This window comes from Eulemur rufifrons, chromosome 1, assembly GCF_041146395.1.
Source record: "Eulemur rufifrons isolate Redbay chromosome 1, OSU_ERuf_1, whole genome shotgun sequence".
Lineage (NCBI taxonomy): Eukaryota > Metazoa > Chordata > Mammalia > Primates > Lemuridae > Eulemur > Eulemur rufifrons.
The window spans coordinates 56,351,744-56,369,807 of record NC_090983.1 but is presented as its reverse complement, the minus strand read 5'-3'; the positions used below and the strand labels follow the sequence as shown (position 1 = coordinate 56,369,807).

General features: G+C 32.4%; 1 protein-coding gene across 1 annotated transcript in view; it reads left to right on the top strand.

Moving 5' to 3' along the window:
* The window catches only part of UBR3 (ubiquitin protein ligase E3 component n-recognin 3), a 182,101-nt gene that overhangs the window by 152,581 nt on the left and 11,456 nt on the right, over positions 1–18,064 (top strand). The window contains exons 31-35 of the mRNA XM_069494206.1: positions 2,292–2,394; positions 9,100–9,203; positions 12,337–12,461; positions 17,357–17,464; positions 17,598–17,723. Of these exons, the coding sequence (XP_069350307.1) occupies positions 2,292–2,394; positions 9,100–9,203; positions 12,337–12,461; positions 17,357–17,464; positions 17,598–17,723 (566 nt within the window). The remainder of the gene's footprint in view (positions 1–2,291; positions 2,395–9,099; positions 9,204–12,336; positions 12,462–17,356; positions 17,465–17,597; positions 17,724–18,064) is intronic.

The window sequence follows — 18,064 nt, the reverse complement described above, 5'->3', positions numbered from 1 at the left end:
ACTAATAAGACTAAATTTTGAAAACACAGTATATTAACATAGTGAAAGATATTAATGTTTATTTGGTCGATTCCCTGTTTTCTATTGAAGTTTTCTGCAATTTTTAGTGTTATTTTTGAAAGGTAGATAGACCTCATTAGAGTGTTATTCTTTGGTTCTAGTTAAAGCTAATACTGAAGACTGTTGTGTATTGTATTAATAGATTTAAAAGATGACTCAGTTTTCATAGGAATAGTAAGGTATGTGTGTAAAAAAAGGAATTTTATACTTTTAATCATAAAAACCCCAAGGAGAAGTGGGATGGTAGAAATAACTAAGAAGTAGTAAATCTTGAATTGTATTCTTATCTTTTCCAATAACTATTAGAGTGACCTGGCAAGATAGTTCCTTCTCTGGGCCTATTTTGTCATCTGTAGAATGAGAAGATACAAGAAGATGAAAAAGTTTCCTTCTAACATTTTGAAATTCTTTAATTCTGGTAGGGGCTAGGAAAGTAGGCTGATTGTAACATTATTTTCTGTGCTGGCCATGGTTTCAATGCAGAACGAATTAGTGCAACTGCAACTTCTGTGCTTTGATTAAATCGGGCAAACTAAGATGATTGGCCTTCATCTTGAAAAGAGACATTAAAATGAGCTCTTTGACCCACTTAACACCTATATAAAAAGAATGCAAAACTCCCCACCTTGAAACTTGAGATGTTCTTAATATTTTTCTGTTAGAAGTTTAGTTTTTTAAACATTTACAGGTTTTAATCATTAAAACACTTTTTATTATAAAGTATGTACTTAGTAAAAATAATCTCATGTATAATTGAATTGAAATAAAATAAAATTTACCAATATGTCTGTTCTCATCATGTTACTCCTTTGCTAAAACTTCATTTTTCTCAGTGTTATCCACGGCACCAGGTTACTGGAAAAACTGGAAATTTGGGAAACTTACTTGTCTCAAATGGGAATAACAATATTACCTATCTAGTAGAATTTTTGTGAAAATTAGTTGAGATAATCGATGTAACAGAGTGCTTGGAACATAATAAGTAACTTAGCCAGTATTAGCCATTAATAGGATGAAGAAATTTTATTAGCGACTATACATGGTCTTATAAATAGGAGAGGAAACAGGATATTCAAATTCTTCTATTATGGAGAGATCAGATTGAAATTTGACAGAAATGTATTTTCTTTACCCTACCCCACAGAATGGATGTTTATTTTGCTCAAATTATTACTTTCATGTTTTACAACAGCTTCTTCAAACTATTACTACTACTACTGCCACCTACACACACACACACACACACACACACCCCATCCCACACAAGAGTTACATTGATGGATCTTGGGTAAATTAGTCACAAAATATAATTAATTTCTAAGTCCGTTGCTCAGGTTTAGTTTTGATTATTTTGATTTAGAGAATAAATGACAATAGGTTTGTATCATTCAGTTAATTTTTCTCTGGATTTAAGAATTCAATCATATGTCAAGAGGTATTATCTCACTTTCTGGAATATAACTTTTGATATGCAAATATCTTTGAGTATTTGTGGCAGAATAATCTAATTCTTATTATTTTTACCCCAAAAAGAGGTCATCTGATCCAAAAGCAAAACTTAGGCTTTTTTCCCTGCCTAATTTTAAACAAAAACTTTTCTTCTAAATGTCATGAGCAGAATTTTGTTAAAAGCTAAGATTGTTAGGGCAATAATTGATAGATTATTGCTATAATTCAGAAAAGAAATTAAAACAGCTGGAATAGTACTTCTAAATAATACTCTTACTTCAGTTATTTTTTCTTCATGTTGAATCAAAAGATGCATTTGATGATTCAGTCTAAACAAGATTTAGGGGAAAATATTAGGTAAAGGAAGAACTTCACTTAACAGCGATTTATTAGGGTATTATTGTCCATATTGCCCAGGGAAAGGGAATCGAATATAATGGTAAATTTTGGTTAAGGGGGGACCACAACAGTGAGAAGTACAAATTGACAAGGCTGCAGCATAAAATCAAAAGTAGTTCTGTGACAAGGGATGAAGAAGACAAACCATTCTTGTATTAAGATTGAACATAAGGACGATCTATATTCTAGTAGAAATTATTTGGATATATATTTCAGAGTTTACCTTAAAAGAGAGTGTGAAGTAATTGGGACTTAACCTTGGTGAATTATAATTATCAGGATAGGAAACAGATTTCCTTATGAAATAACTAGAAATTTTGTCTGAATTTTGTTCTGGAAGAATTGTGTGAACTTTCTAATTACCTTTTCTTCAATTTATTCAGATCAGCTGTTTCACGTATTAGCTTTGCACATGCGGCTTTATAGCATCGATTCTGAATATAATCCCTGGAGAAAGCTCACCCAGTTAGAAGAGATGAATTCACTGTAAGTATTATTGAAAAATTAAAATCAATTAAAACTCCTTTTGAAAAATAGTTGTAAGTATAAAACTAAGATTGAAATTTCTATATGAATGTGCAGTTTTTTTCACATTTTCTTTATGAAAGAAATACATAATAAAAATTGAAAACAGTTTACCATTATACTGAGTAAATTGCATAAAAATTGCTAGTACATGACAAAAATTTTTAAAGAATCTCATTGATTTTTATGCAGATGAAGCATTCAAATAGAGGCACATAATGGCTGGCTGTCCCTTTTTTTAATTTCCCAGTTTTTATTTGTGTATATTCATGGAGTACAAGTACAGTTTTGCTGCACTGATATATTGCATTGTGGTGAAGTCAGGGCCTTCAGCGCATACATGCACCACTGAAGCGATGTACATTTATCGACCAAGCAGCCTCCCATCATCCACCTTTCTTTTATATTAGAATTGACGAGTAGGCTCAGGTAGCCTTAGTCTGATAACTCCCTTGTAACGTTCCCCATCAGTCTCTCACTTGATGGTTTTAGCAACTCATGATGATTCTTGCCTAAATTTGTTATTTCATAGGTGCTATAAAATAGTGATGTTAGAAAAAGCTTACCTAGTTAGAAGAGATGAATTCACAGATGAAGTCACCTTCCATTTTATTAGATGGAATGTTTCTATAAAGAACTTTCTCATATTGGCCTGGTGCAATGGCTCACTCCTATAATCCTAGCATTTTGGGAGGCTGAGGCAGGAAGATCACTTGAAGTCTAGAGTTTGAGACCAGCCTGATCAAGAGCCAGACCCTTTCTCTACAAAAACTAGAAAAATTAGCTGAGTGTGGTGGCATGCCTATAGTCCCAGCCACTTGGGAGGCTGAGGCAGGAGGATAGCTTGAGCCCAGGAGTTTAAGGTTGCAGTGAGCTATCATGATGCCACTATACTTTAGCCCAGGTGACAGAGTGATACCCTGTCTCAAAAACAAAAACAAAAAACACTTTCCCATGTAAAACTCTTTGTTAACCCTGACATACAGTTGGCAGGATGAATGCTTGATTATTTTCTGATTTATAAATTTTCAAAGTCATGAGTTGATACCCTAGCTTCCAGTGGTGACCAATAATATGGTTGTTTGTTTATTTTATAATCACAAGGATTTTTATATATTTGATGTGTTTCCCTCCATTTCAGTCCATTCTTTTAAATACAAACCTTTTAGGTTAGTGAGAATCCCTCCAGGTTGACTGTTGTACTTTTGACATGAGCCAAGTAGTCTTTGATAGTATCTTTGCTTTCTGGTATAACAGATTGACCCAGGTATATTATTTTGTACATTTTTTACTCTATACCTGAAATCAACCATGTCTCCATGTAGTTCCTTTTAATGGCAAATGGTATTTAGAGACCACCCTCTAGGGTACTCGAGGGTGTGTACGGAGCTACTGGGTTATCATTGCTTATAGCCCATTTCAGTGGACAGAGTTAGAATATATTTATTTTAAAGGAAAAAAAGATCTTGAGTTCTTACTGGTATTTCTAATTCAAATCTAAGATTGCAAGGTTCTAATTTTTTTTTTCTGCCCACAAATCTGAAAATAATTATTATCTGATCCTTTACGGAAAAAGTTTGCTGAGCCTGATTTACACTATTCCTGAGGTCCAATATGAAAAGGGATGTTCAGGCTAGACAAATTGTTATTGTTTTAAATTTATTTTTTATTTGTATATATTTGTGGGATACAAATACAGTTTTGCTACATTGATATATTGCATTGTGGTGAAGTCAGAACCTTCAGTACATCTATCTTTGGAGCAATCACGTTGTACCCACCAAACAATCTTCCACCATCCACCCACCTCGAACCCTGCCCCTCCCATCCCAGTATTTGTTGTTCATCATTCCACACTCGACTTCTATGTGTACACGTTATTTAGCTACCACTTATGAGTGAGAACATGAGATATTTGTCTTTCTGAGTTGTTTCACGTAAGATAGTGTCCTCTACTTCCATTCATGTTGTTGAAAAAGACATGATTTCATTCTTTTTTATGGCTGAATAATATTCCATTGTGTATATGTACATTTTCTTTGTCCAGTCCTCTATTTATGTACACTTAAGTTGCATTCATATCTTTGCTATTGTGATTATTGCTATGATAAACATACCAGTGCAAGTATCTTTTTTATATATTGATTTCTTTTCCTTTGGGTAGGTACCCCATAGTGATTGCTGGATTGTATAGTAGTTCTATTTTTAGTTCTTTGAGAAATCTCCATAGTGTTTTCCATAGAGGTTGCAGTAATTTACATTCCCACCAACAGTGTGTAAGAGTTCCCTTTTCTCTGCATCCTGGCCAACACCTGTTATTTTTTGTCTTTTTAATAATAGCCATTCTGATTAGTGTAAGATGATATTTCATTGTGTTTTTAACTTGTTTTTCTCTGATGATTAATGATGTTGAACATTTTCTCATATGCTTATTGGCCATTTGTTTGTCTTCTTTTGAAGAATGTGTATTCATGTCCTTAGCCCACTTGTTTTTTTTTTTTTATTTTTTATTTTTTTGGCTTTGTTGCCCTAGCTCGAGTGCAGTGGTGTCATCATAGCTCAACAAAGACAGCTTTACTTCTTTCCTTCCCATCTGTATACCTTTTATTTCCTTAGGAACATCGCATTAGCTAGTACTTCTAGTATGATATTGAAAAGGAGTGGGGAGAGGAGACATCTTTGCCTTGTTCCTGTTCTTAGTGGGAACAATTATGTATTTTATTAAGCATTTTAAAAGATAGTTATCATAATGATGGTATTAATCCCTATGATCAAAATCTGTGGTTCTCTTTTCTACAGAGAGGTATATCCATCCATTCATTCTCATTATGTGCCAACCATGTGCCAGGAAAGATCCATTTCTGTGTCCTTAGAATGGCCGTTTTTATCTTACTAGCCAACAAATGCCAGGTTGTTCTCTGATTATTATCAGAAAAAAAAAAAATCTTAACGAAAAAAAGTATTATCACTTAAACACTTTTGGCTAATATGATAGATAAAAAGTAGAATCCTAAAGTAATAGAAATTTGATTTCTGGTGAAGTTAAGTATTTTTAAATTTGTTAGCTATTTATGTACACTTTTGCAAATGGTATATTGAACCTCTGTCCATTTTTATGTTGGCATTTTATTTTTTTAAATTATTAGAATGATCCTTTATGGTATAAAATATTAAATCTTATTTTGTCATAGTTCAGATTTTTTCCAACATATATTTGCCTTTTAATTTTACAATTACTTTTCTTGACATATTAAAGTTTTAAATTTTCATGTAGCCAAATCAGTCAGACCATATATTTCTTATTTTTTTCTAATACTTTCATATGTAGAATGCCCATCCCATCTAAGATCTGATTTTTACTTTTATAACCAGTATTATGGTGTGTTCCCAGTCTTAGGATTTGCAATATTCACCTCTATTTTCTTTTCAGAGTTTTTAAAATATATGTTTATAATGTACTTGGAATTTATTTTCACCTGTAGTATTAGGTGAGGACCTAAATTTTATTGGCAAATAACCAGCTAATTTTTAAAGCAATTTAATATCCCCTTTATTAAATATTGTTTGTATTATAGGCCTGATTAAGAGCTTTCTTCTTTGTTCTATTGACCTATAAGCCTATTTCTGTGACAATGCCATGCTAGTTTACGCACTGAAGCAATTTATTATGTTGAGTTAGGTTCCTCCCCCATTCCCTACCTCCTGAATTTCTTTACTGTTCTTACCTGTTTATTCTACAGATGATTGTTAGAACATTTTCTAATTCAGAAAATGTGATCTTTATAATATACAATTTCCTCAACTAGGAACATTCTCCATTCTTTTAATTCATTTTTTGTTTCATACTATTGTGTGCATATTGTTTCAGTTTTGAAGCATTTAATTGTACATGCTTAGTAGTATATAATATAAAAGTGTGCTACATTTTTAACAAGGTGTATATTAATTATTATAATGGAGGATATAATCTTAAGTATTGAGTTTTACTTGCATATGGAGATTTGGTATGATTTTAAGTAATATTTGAAGGCCACGTGCAATATTAATAATAACCAAATAAGTAATAATAGCAAAGAGTAATCCAACTCTAATTTTGAAAAAGATTACTTCTATTATAAAAAAATTGCTATCATGTAATGTAAAATAAATAAGAATCTAGAATTCTATTAGCACTTTAAGCTTTTCAATTACTTATCTGTATTTTAATAAATTATATTTAATTTTCTCATTGGGGTTGCTTTTCTGTACCTAAAGGCTCTGTAATTTGTTGGTCTTTAGGCTATGATGCAAGAAGTTCTCAAGCTTATTTGATTTTTATGCAGTAAAGTAGATCTTTGCATAAGAGTGAAACTGGACTAGCCTAAATGGATCAATAAAGTCCTTCTAATTTTAAGTGAGAATCCTTTAATCAGCTGTTATATTTAATGTAGCAGTTTGATAATCCATAATCATTTGCCATCTCTTTATTTGTTCATTCATCCATCCATCCACTTTCTCATTAATATTTCATTTATTTATTCAGCAAGTTTTATTAAGTGTTTTAATCCAGTATTGGGATATAATGATAAACAAGATAGTTCCTGCAGAAGCTTCTTCCAGACACTAACAATGTAGAGGATGAATTAGAGGGACATAAAATTGGAAGAGATTGAAGAGTTACAAGACAGTGGCCATAGGAATAGCAAAGAGGGAATGAAGATATAGTCATTAGGACTTAGTGCCAGTTAAATATGAGTTCACTTTTAGGTATGCTGAGATTGAGCTGCCTGTTGGATATACAAGTTAAGATAACATATATTCAAGAGAGTCATGGCTGGGTGTACAGACTTGTGAGTCATCAATGTGTAGCTGGCAATTAAAGTCATGATTTAGGAGATCTTTCAAAAGAGTCCTTAGTGTGAAAAGAAAGGGAAAATTGGAGCCTTGGGGAACAAATAGTATTTTTGGTTGGTCAGGGGAAGAAGAACCTGTGAAGAAGACTAAATTGGAGTAATCAGAGAGGTAGAAGGGAACCTGGCAGAGTGTTCACAAAAGCTGAAAGAATTTTCTGGGCAGGAATGCTCAATTGTATCTAAAGTCAAGGCAAGGGCCAGTAAGATAAGGATTAAAAATGTCTACTAAATTTTGTAATTAGGAGATCATTATTGATCATGTGGAAATCCATTTCTGTGGGGGATTTGAATAATAAAAATGGTGCCCCCCCTACTTTTATAACCCCTGATTTTTTAAAAAAGAACTTTGGGTTTATAAAGAAGAGAGGCTAGGCTGGGCGCGGTGGCTCACGCCTGTAATCCTAGCACTCTGGGAGGCCGAGGTGGGCGGATCGTTTGAGCTCAGGAGTTCGAGACCAGCCTGAGCAAGAGCGAGACCCCATCTCTACTAAAAATAGAAAGAAATTATATGGACAGCTAAATATATATAGAAAAAATTAGCCGGGCATGGTGGTGCATGCCTGTATTCCCAGCTACTTGGGAGGCTGAGGCAGGAGGATCGCTTGAGCCCAGGAGTTTGAGGTTGCTGTGAGCTAGGCTGACGCCACGGCACTCACTCTAGCCCGGGCAACAAAGTGAGACTCTGTCGCAAAAAAAAAAAAAAAAAGAAGAAGAGAGGCTAGAGAGACTAGAAAGATAAGAAATATTAGGAGTCATAACTTTAATAGAGGGTTAGCCTTGGAGAGGAAGGCAAGTATATTAAGGGATATTTGTTGAAAATGGAGAAATTCAAAGAGCTGTCTTCCTCTAGCGGTTAAAAGCTTCACAGCAGCAGGGATTGATTTACTCACCAATGTGTCTAGTGCCTCTAGCATATAGCAGGTAATCAGTAAATGCCTGTTGATTAATGGAGCCTAATAAAAGAGTTGAGCAATTTTTGCTCATCCCAAGTCTAAAGTAATGCTTCAGAGGTTATCCAAGTCTGGAAGTTTAAGATTTGCTTTTGTTCTCTGATGTTAAAAATTAAGCTTATGGTCAAAAAATTTAACTTTCTAAAGGAGTTTTTAAAATTCTTTTAGAATAAGCTCTGCTGTGTAATATAGTCTATGTTCTTCATAGTGTTACACATTCCTAAGCTGTACTACTTTGTCTTTTATAGTGAATTTTAAGTTCTGCTTTTGTTAACTTTTTTGAAACTTTGCAAATGTTAAAGATTTTATTTAAATTTTATGTTAGTTATAAAGTTGAAACAACTTTTAAATAAAAGGTATTAACCATGCCTTTTCAGTGTGACTTGATTTGGGAACTGTACCTGTCCTTTTTTAAATGTGAGCATTTATTCTTTAGTGCTAAGTTTGTGATAGTAAGTGTCCTATGAGCCACATCATTTGTAGTGAAACTAATTCTCTTATGTTCTATTTAATGTTTCATTTAATTTTTGTAATCTAAGAGATCAGAGAGAGTCATAATCAAGTTAATATTTCCCAGTTGTTTACTTTGGTAAGACTTAAATTTTCTATGTAATTTTTTTCCTGTTAGAAAGAGTCAAGGAAATATATGAGTCTAAAAGATTATATTTTTAGGCAAAAAATATGACCCCTAAGTTTTTCTTTTGAGATTTCTCAGTTCTTAAAAATTTTATTTCTGTTCCACAGACATATATGCGAAATATGAAGTAAATTAGAAAGAAAAGATATACAGTACTATCTAAAGTGACTATCCATTTTTCTTTTAGTCTGGGAAATGAAGAACAGCAGCCTGAAGTTCCAATTCTTTATCATGATGTAACATCCCTTTTGCTCATCCAGATCTTAATGATGCCACAACCCTTACGCAAAGGTACGTCTTTATAGTTCAGATTCATAGATTATATACTCTATATTATGAATATTCTAGAGATTATAGGAAAAAATATAGCAGTGAGTCTGGATGTTATTTTATGGTAAATAATATTGTTTTTTCTATTAGTAAATAATAATCATATCTATGAAGATGGCAATGAAATAAAAGTGTTTTTAAAAAATTCTTGTGGGTTTATTCCTTTTAGTTTTTTAGTCAACAAGATGTAATGACATGGGGAAACCACTCTGAAAACCTTTGTTTTTTGAAAAAATTGAAGGGATAATACAAATGAAAAATTGAAGAATAGAGCAAATTGTTAGCCTTAATGCCTTCACCCTATCTACATGCACACATATTTCTATATAGTAGTAATCATAGAGTTATTCAAAAAATGATGTCCTGTCATTTTAAATTAGCATTAGTGTTATAACATTGTGATATTAACAGCATTAATACTATATTAGCAACATTTTAATTATTGCTCCATAGTCTTTCTACAGGATGTCCCAAAAGTCTCTGTACATAGGGAAAATGGGAAATTACAGCTTTTTTTGATGAATATTCGATTTTGGACTGTGTTTCGGCACTTTATCCAACCATTGTGCCAAATGCTTGTGATTGTTGAAAAGAATCGTTTTTCATCACACTGAACAATATGGTTTAGAAATGGTTTACTTTATGTCATGACAGCAAACAAAGGCAAGTTTCTAGACGATTTCTCTTCAGACACTCATCTAATTCATATGATACCCATTTATTCAGCTTCTTTACCTTGCCCATTTGTTTTAAATGGTCCAATATTGTTGGAATAATAATGTCAAACCTTGCTGCTAATTCATGCATAGATTGAGATGGATTCGCTTCCACTACAGTTTTCAGTTCATCACTATCCACCTCGGTCTCAGGTCATCCACATGGCTCGTTTTCGGGATTATAATCACCAGAATGGAACTTCTCAAACCATTGACATACTGTAGATTCATTAGCCACATCCTTCCCAAACACTTGGTTGATATTTTGAGCTGTCTGCACAGCATTGGTCCCACGATGGAACTCATATTCAAAAATAACACGTATTTTTGATTTATCCATGGTTTCACAAAAATTGCTCTAAAAAGTTTTTGAAAGATAATCACAAGCCAAGCCATGCATTTGAAAGAATGAGGATGAACCTTCACAATAAAAATAAAACAAGAAGTGTCAAAGTGAAATGTCAGAGATACCAACTATGAAACTTAGTAGTTAAGGAAATCAGACATTTTGTACTTAACCTAATATTTAGCAGTCATTAAATTTATCTGTGTTAGTACTGCCTTTAAAACCCTTGCTTCATACTGTTTCTTAAAATTCCATAATTCAAGATTGGATTATAGGGCTGCTATAAAACACATTGTATAATATTTTGCTCACTGTCATTGTGATGAATTCCTTTTAGAATTTAGGGTCAGACAAAAATATTGCCATTCTTTATTAAAATTTTTTAGTCTTTCACACATTGAGAACTCGATAGAGACCTTAACTTTCTTTAACTGCTAGGAAGTTCAGAGCTTAATTATATTGTTACTTTAATTTTCCGGAGACAGCTTTTTTTAGTAGATGGGGAGTTGCAAATTAGGGGAGACAAGAGTTAATATAAATTCTTATATTAACGTATTGTTACTTTAATTTTCCTGAGACAGTTTTTTTTAGTAGTTGAGGAGTTGCAAATTAGGGGAGACAAGAGTTGTTAATATAAATTTTTCTTTTCCACCCTCTGTTGACTTAAAAGTTAACAGTGGGTAGTCTTTATCATGTCTTGTGTTTTTATTGTAAGGTGTTTTCATTGTAAGAATGTGTGTGTAACTGTTTAGTTATTGGTTGTTATTAGAAAAGAAAAGGAGAGGGAGGAAAATTTTATTGTTCATATGTACTAGACTATTAAATGGTTCTCATGGTTTTATCTGAAAAATAGATTGGTGCAGAAACCTACCTGGACCCCTCTTAACCTCTTGAGGTTAGCACTATTTTTAGGTTAAAAGACCTTTTTTACCCCAATTGTCTCATCAGAAACTCAAATTAAATATACTAAAGAGAAGTTTTTGTTTTTCTTTGATCTCTTTTGTCCTTGGGACCCCCATCACAACCAGTTCAGCTGGGATTATAGGTATGGGCAAGAACAGACAGAAGTCTGGTCTAGGATATTGGAATTGACTAGAGGTATTTAAAAAGTAGACTCTAATATTCTAATGTTAATATTAATCTTCTAATATATTAATATTTAAAAAGTAGAATCGACAAGACTTTGTGATTATTTATATGGGAAGAAAGAGACAGGAAAATATCAAGGATGTCTACAAATTTCTGACTCCAGCAGTTGGTTAAGTGGTAGTGTCCATTTACTAGAGAAGGAGCATAATATAATACTGAACCTGAAGAAAAATGATCCATATGGATTCAAATTCAGACCTGGGTGCTTATTAGCTTTAATAGCACAGACATTATCCTCTGAAGCTTAGTTGTCCAACTGAGACTGTTTTGAGACACTTGAAGAAATTTTCTAAGTTATTAGGTGAATATAAATGTTAATAAAGGTTTCATTTATTAAGTACCTAGTACGCGTCAGAAGCTGCCAAGCACTTTATGTATTGTTACTACTGTTTTGTATTGTTACTACTGTTTTGTGTTGTTACAGTTTTCACTGAATTCTGAAACCCAATTAGTAACCTAAATATCAGGATTTTTTTTTTACTTTATAAGGTCTGTGTCATATTAGAGGTAGATGATGTATGTGTTGGTTTTAAACACTGAGACTCCCAAGCATTGTTATCGAGCACTTGAAGCCCAGTTAGGGGGTTTGCCAAGATTCCACAGCTATTCCAAAGTTACGTGGCATTAGCACTCTGGTCTTCTAAAGAGAGCACTCCTTCCACCGTGTTCATTACCTCTCATTTACATATTCTGTGGATGAACAGAGGAACGTTGCTTTCATAATTTCAGATGTTAGGAATATAATAGTACACATTATAATTTTATTAACTGCTTAAGTGTTGAACAAAAACCAATTACGTGTGCAGGGAAAGGCATGTATTTGTTATCTGGAGTACAAAATGTCTAGATTCCAAAGAAGTAATGATTTCTTTTTCTCTCGTAGATCACTTCACCTGCATTGTGAAGGTACTTTTTACTCTCCTGTACACACAGGCTCTTGCGGCACTTTCAGTTAAATGCAATGAGGAAGATAGGTCAGCCTGGAAACATGTGGGAGCTCTCAAAAAGGTTAGTCTCTTTTCCGAATTTGTTATTTAATAGTCTGGTGAACTCATTTAAGCTAAGAATATGAGTGAATAAGAGTAGGTGTTTGAAAGACAAAATCAAATTAATAGCATTTTTATTGAAAATGGGGCACCTATAGGCCAAAAATAATTAAAAATGTTTTCCTTGCACAATGAGGCCTTCTACATCTGTCTTTAAACCTTGGCCTTTTGTCCCTTTATATTTGGTCAAGTTTTATTTTGTCTTTGCTGTAAGCCTTGAATTTAGAGAAGTTATAAAAATTGTGCCGACAAAATGAGCATATAATAGTGTCTGCACAGACTTCCCTATTTTATTTATGTCACTTTTTCTTCTCATTGTCCCTAGTCCCAATCACAGTCCAAAGAGGGCTTTTGATTCACCCATTCTAAATTTAAAACTCCTAGCCTTTTCTTAATTATGCCTCTTTACTATTAATACTTTGTTCATGTTAAAATATATATGTTCTTAGCAAACGCAAAGAAGTTCTCTTTAAATTATGTAAACAATTTAGAAAAGTTATGCTAGTTAAATGTAAGTACTTTCAGTGGCTTGAGAACAAATGAGATACCATAGAACTAAAGAACTAACTGGTTTGGTTAGTGTTTTGGCTTAGAGATAGGTAAAAGAAGAAAATTACTTCACCATCTATTTTTTGAAGTTCATAGGAAAAATATAGATGTAATGTAAATTGAACCTTTTAATTGGCTCCCAGAATCTTAAAGTTGCTTTTAAAACCTCAATAAAAAGTTTTTCTTAAAATCATATTTGTATCACAGGAAAGAGAACCAATTATAAATAAATAAAATATATTCAATATAACCTTCACTTTTATCACCAGTTTACTCCCAAATCACAATAATTGTACAAAAATTTAATATAGTATCATCATAAATTTCATATGTCTTAATTTGGGATATGTGTCGGTTGGCCATCCAACCCAAGTACTAGGCCAGTCTCCTGCCACTAAATAGAGATGTTACTTTTTTGGTCAAGACATAATAACTGTCTAAGTCTCAGCTTTCTCAAAGATAAATGAGAGGTTTGGACTATATGATTCATAAGGGCCCCTCTTTTTCTAAAATTGTATTATTCTAAATTCTCAAAATGGATTTCTGTCTTTTTCTTGAATGTTTTTCCCCCTTGTCCTAGTTCATTCTTTGACAATTTTGTCTTCTATAATTATCTTTTTTTAAAAAAAACACATATTCTTTAAATTTCTCTGACTGCAATCTAATCTGATATTTGAATTTTTTGTATTTAATATTCACATCAAGTATATTGGGTTTCTATGCTATATCATTGTTTAAATATGTTTCCTTAGTAAACTATCTAATTATGAAAAATTGTACAATTAAAACATTTGCTGATATAATTTGGATCTACATCTATTTATTTGAATGTTTACTAAAATGAGAACTGAATGACAAAAAGTAGACAATTGTAAATGTATGATGGAAGAAACATGATGTAATTTAGGTAATAGTCTGTCAGGTTTTTCTCAATTTCATAATTGTTAGCTATTTTAAAAAACACTTAATATGAGGCAGATTCTTATCAGAACATTAATTGGAAGTATATTAGCTTATAGCCATATAAATTACTTTAGTGAAAAAAAGCAAAAGATTATGATAATCTGTAGATTGGTTGACCACATTATTAGCTTTTTCTACAATAGATATAAACATTTAGATACATAGCAGATTGTAAATACCTGTAATAGCAACAGTACTGTAATGTACTATACCATTTTATATAAAGGACTTGACAATGTGCAGATTTTGGCGTCCACAGAGGGTCCTTGAACCAATCTCTTGCTATTCTGAGGGATGACTGTATTTATGAGTGATGAAATACACCACTGTGACCTCTGTAACTACTTGAGGTTTCTGCACCATTGATTCCTCCTTTTTTTCACTTTTTTCTTTCCATCTTCCCTCTTCTCTCACTCCCTTTCTTCCTTCCTTCATTCTTTCATTCCAACTCTTTAATTCCTTAGGCTTAGGCATGATAATTCTAATGAAAACTTATTTTTTTCCAGATCTGATTTGGCCTAAGGTAATAAAAATGTAGGTACTGTATATTTTTTGAAGGGGTATTAGAGTTAATTTCATAATGAAGTTTAGTTTCTGCTGCAAAAAATCGTTATTACAGGTAGTGTTAAATTGTGCTCTCTTGGTCAGTGGAATTTCTGCCCAAGAGTCTTTAACTAGAATTTCTTAATCTGGGATCCTTGGATAGATTTTGTTTTGTTTTATTTGCTGGGGAATGGGATTATAGCATCTAGAATATATTGAAAGGGCCTATCACTGGAAAAGTTTAAGAAGCAATGTAATTTAGACAAAGCATTCTGCCTAACACAAACTTTCTTGCATCTCTCAAGTGTTGATCCTTTTCTTTATTTAAACCACATATTTTGTCACTTCTCCCTTAGGATTCTTCTGATCTTGATTCTAGGTCTTTTATCCAAGTTCTCAGAAATCCTCTTTCCTAAGCTTCGCAAGCCTACTCTTTCATTTATTTGAAGATTGCCTATATAAAATATACTTTCTTAATATTTCTGTATGTGTGAAATTAAATTATTTTTATACCATCCAATACTCTTCTGGTAAGAAGTATTCTCAATACAAGCAGAGAACATTACATTATATTTAACTTTCTGATCTAACGTAGAACTTGCCATGTGTAAAAGAAATGCTTAAAATGTAGTTGATAGTAATGATTTAAAAGCTAATTACCACTCAATAGCTTACTTGGGTGATCTGAACATAAAGTACTACACTTTGAAATACTTTCCTGTTGTTATACTTTGTAAATCCTTTTACTCAGAAAAGTATACTGAATTTGGGAAGCTTTTAGGCTGGATTGTATATTTAGAGAACTTTAAATATGCCACATTGATTAATAAGTAGCAAATCTATAATAATATTTTCTTTTGAGTTTTCTACATTTTGAGTTTAAGTGAATTCAGCCTACTTAAAAAGTACCTTGATTAAATCAAGTTTTTAAAGCATAACATTACTGTTTTGGTATTCAGGGATATTGATTCTTAAGAATTATGTGTAACCTACAGGTCATGTTTAGCAAGTGATCATACTGTTGATTAAGTAGGCAAACGGGGAGCAAGTCACATGATATAAGGAGAGCAATTGTAGAGTCAGGAACATTTGTATAGTTTAGAATCAGGACACAATGCTACATGGCTGAGTTGAATATAGCAGAAAGCAGAGGAGTAATTTAAAGATAATTCAAAGAATTGATTATCAAAAGAAGTATATCCAGGCAAGTTCCAAGGTCAGAAACTTCAATATTACCAAAATAAGTTTTATCAATTACCCAGCACGTGTTTATTGCTCAGTTTTTTGTTATGCAGACGGATACATGGAAAATATTAGAGAAAGCATAGCTCCTGACATTTTTGAATTTACAATCTAGTTGAAAAGAGCAAAATAACATGAATGAAGAATTGAGGAACTATGGAAAGACTGAGTATCATCAAGTTACAAATTCTGTGGTCAAAGACTATGAATGCCTTAATAGTTCAGTATAAATTTATATTCCATGGTGTTTATTCAATTCTTACATTTTAAAAAATATAATGAGTAGAATAAATGGCATCATAGCAGTTATGATTTTATCCCAATTTATAATTTACTGTAATTTGTATGTTACATTTTCCTCTAATATTTCAGAGAATATAAAAATAGATGCATTTCTTTATGTGTAAAGATTTTATTCGGCCGGGCGCGGTGGCTCACGCCTGTAATCCTAGCACTCTGGGAGGCCGAGGTGGGCGGATCGTTTGAGCTCAGGAGTTCGAGACCAGCCTGAGCAAGAGCGAGACCCCATCTCTACTAAAAAATAGAAAGAAATTATATGGACAGCTAAAAATATATATAGAAAAAATTAGCCGGGCATGGTGGTGCATGCCTGTAATCCCAGCTACTCGGGAGGCTGAGACAGGAGGATCCCTTGAGCCCAGGAGTTTGAGGTTGCTGTGAGCTAGGCTGACGCCACGGCACTCACTCTAGCCTGGGCAACAAAGTGAGACTCTGTCTCAAAAAAAAAAAAAAAAAAAAGATTTTATTGAAGTAAACTTGAATTTATAAATAGCCATTAGTTTTCCTTTCTTATAAAAATGGAAATAGTCACTGAGATTAAGTTGTAGACTGTTACTTAATGCAGGTATCTGTACATCCTGTAATAAATATATTATCATATTTTTGCAGTAAATTAACAAATCCTCTTCAAGGAATTTGAGGGAAATTGTAAAAGAAAAAAATTTTGTGGTCCATATTTTCTTCTGTTACATACATATGTTAAATGCAATATATTATACCACTATAATGAATGTACATATACTTTTTTTTGGCACTTTTCACACTGTAAACATTGTCCATATAACTCAAATTTGTCATATTCACTGCCTATAATTGTTCTTTTGAGATGATACTGCATTATTTAGGTAACAGCTTCATTTTTTGGTCTTTTTTTTTTTTTTTTTTTTTTTTTGCTATTATAGTGCTGCAATGAATGTCTTATACATATAATGATTTTTTTCCTTTTGGATTATATCCTTAGGAAGAATTCCCAGGAGAGGGAATTACTGGGTCAAAAGGCATGCTTTACATATGTTCATTTACATATAATTATGGAATTTATATTCTGTCTTTGAAAGAAGTATTAGAATAGCTTTGACCACCTACCTAATTACATTGTAAATCCAGAGGTGTATGGTTTTACTCAGATTTTGAAGAATTGAAATTCATATGCTTAAAAAAATAATAGTCACAGTTCTACTCATTAAAAAGTATTATTTCCAATATACATTTTTTATAATTTTCAGTGACTGATGTCACTAATATTTTAATTTTTTCCAGAATACGTGTGATGCAGAAAAGTCTTATGAAGTGTTATTGAGCTTTGTGATAAGTGAACTATCTAAAGGAAAGTTATACCATGAAGAAGGAACTCAGGAATGTGCAATGGTAATACTTTTACTAAAATTAGATGTAGTGATTACTTAGTAAAAAATTTAAATTTTGTTGCCATTATGAATGTAATTTCTTAAGCTATATTTATTATAGAATGAATTGTTCAAATTTTCTTTTTTAACTTTAGGTTAGCCCTATTGCTTGGTCTCCTGAATCCATGGAAAAATACTTACAGGACTTCTGCTTACCTTTCCTCAGAATCACCAGCCTTCTTCAGCACCACCTTTTTGGGGAAGATTTACCTAGCTGCCAGGTATAATTTGGGGTAGAGCATAGGGAGCATTATTTTTACACTAAGCTATTTTTTTAAAATATACTGGTATGTACTATAGCACTTATATCTTTCTATATAACTGTCATTTGAGTATATGTTAGTCTAACTTAAGGGAATAAATATTTAAAATATTTAGTTTTTTACTATACTATTTTTATTATTTTTGTATTGGCATCCACCCATTTTTATGATAATATAACTAGTGTTGGATATTTGAGCAGTTTGGATTAGATCAGTGATAATACATGCCTAGTTCTTAAATAGGATCATACTATTCAGTTTTACTGATATTTGTATCATTAACATCATCTGCTTTAAAT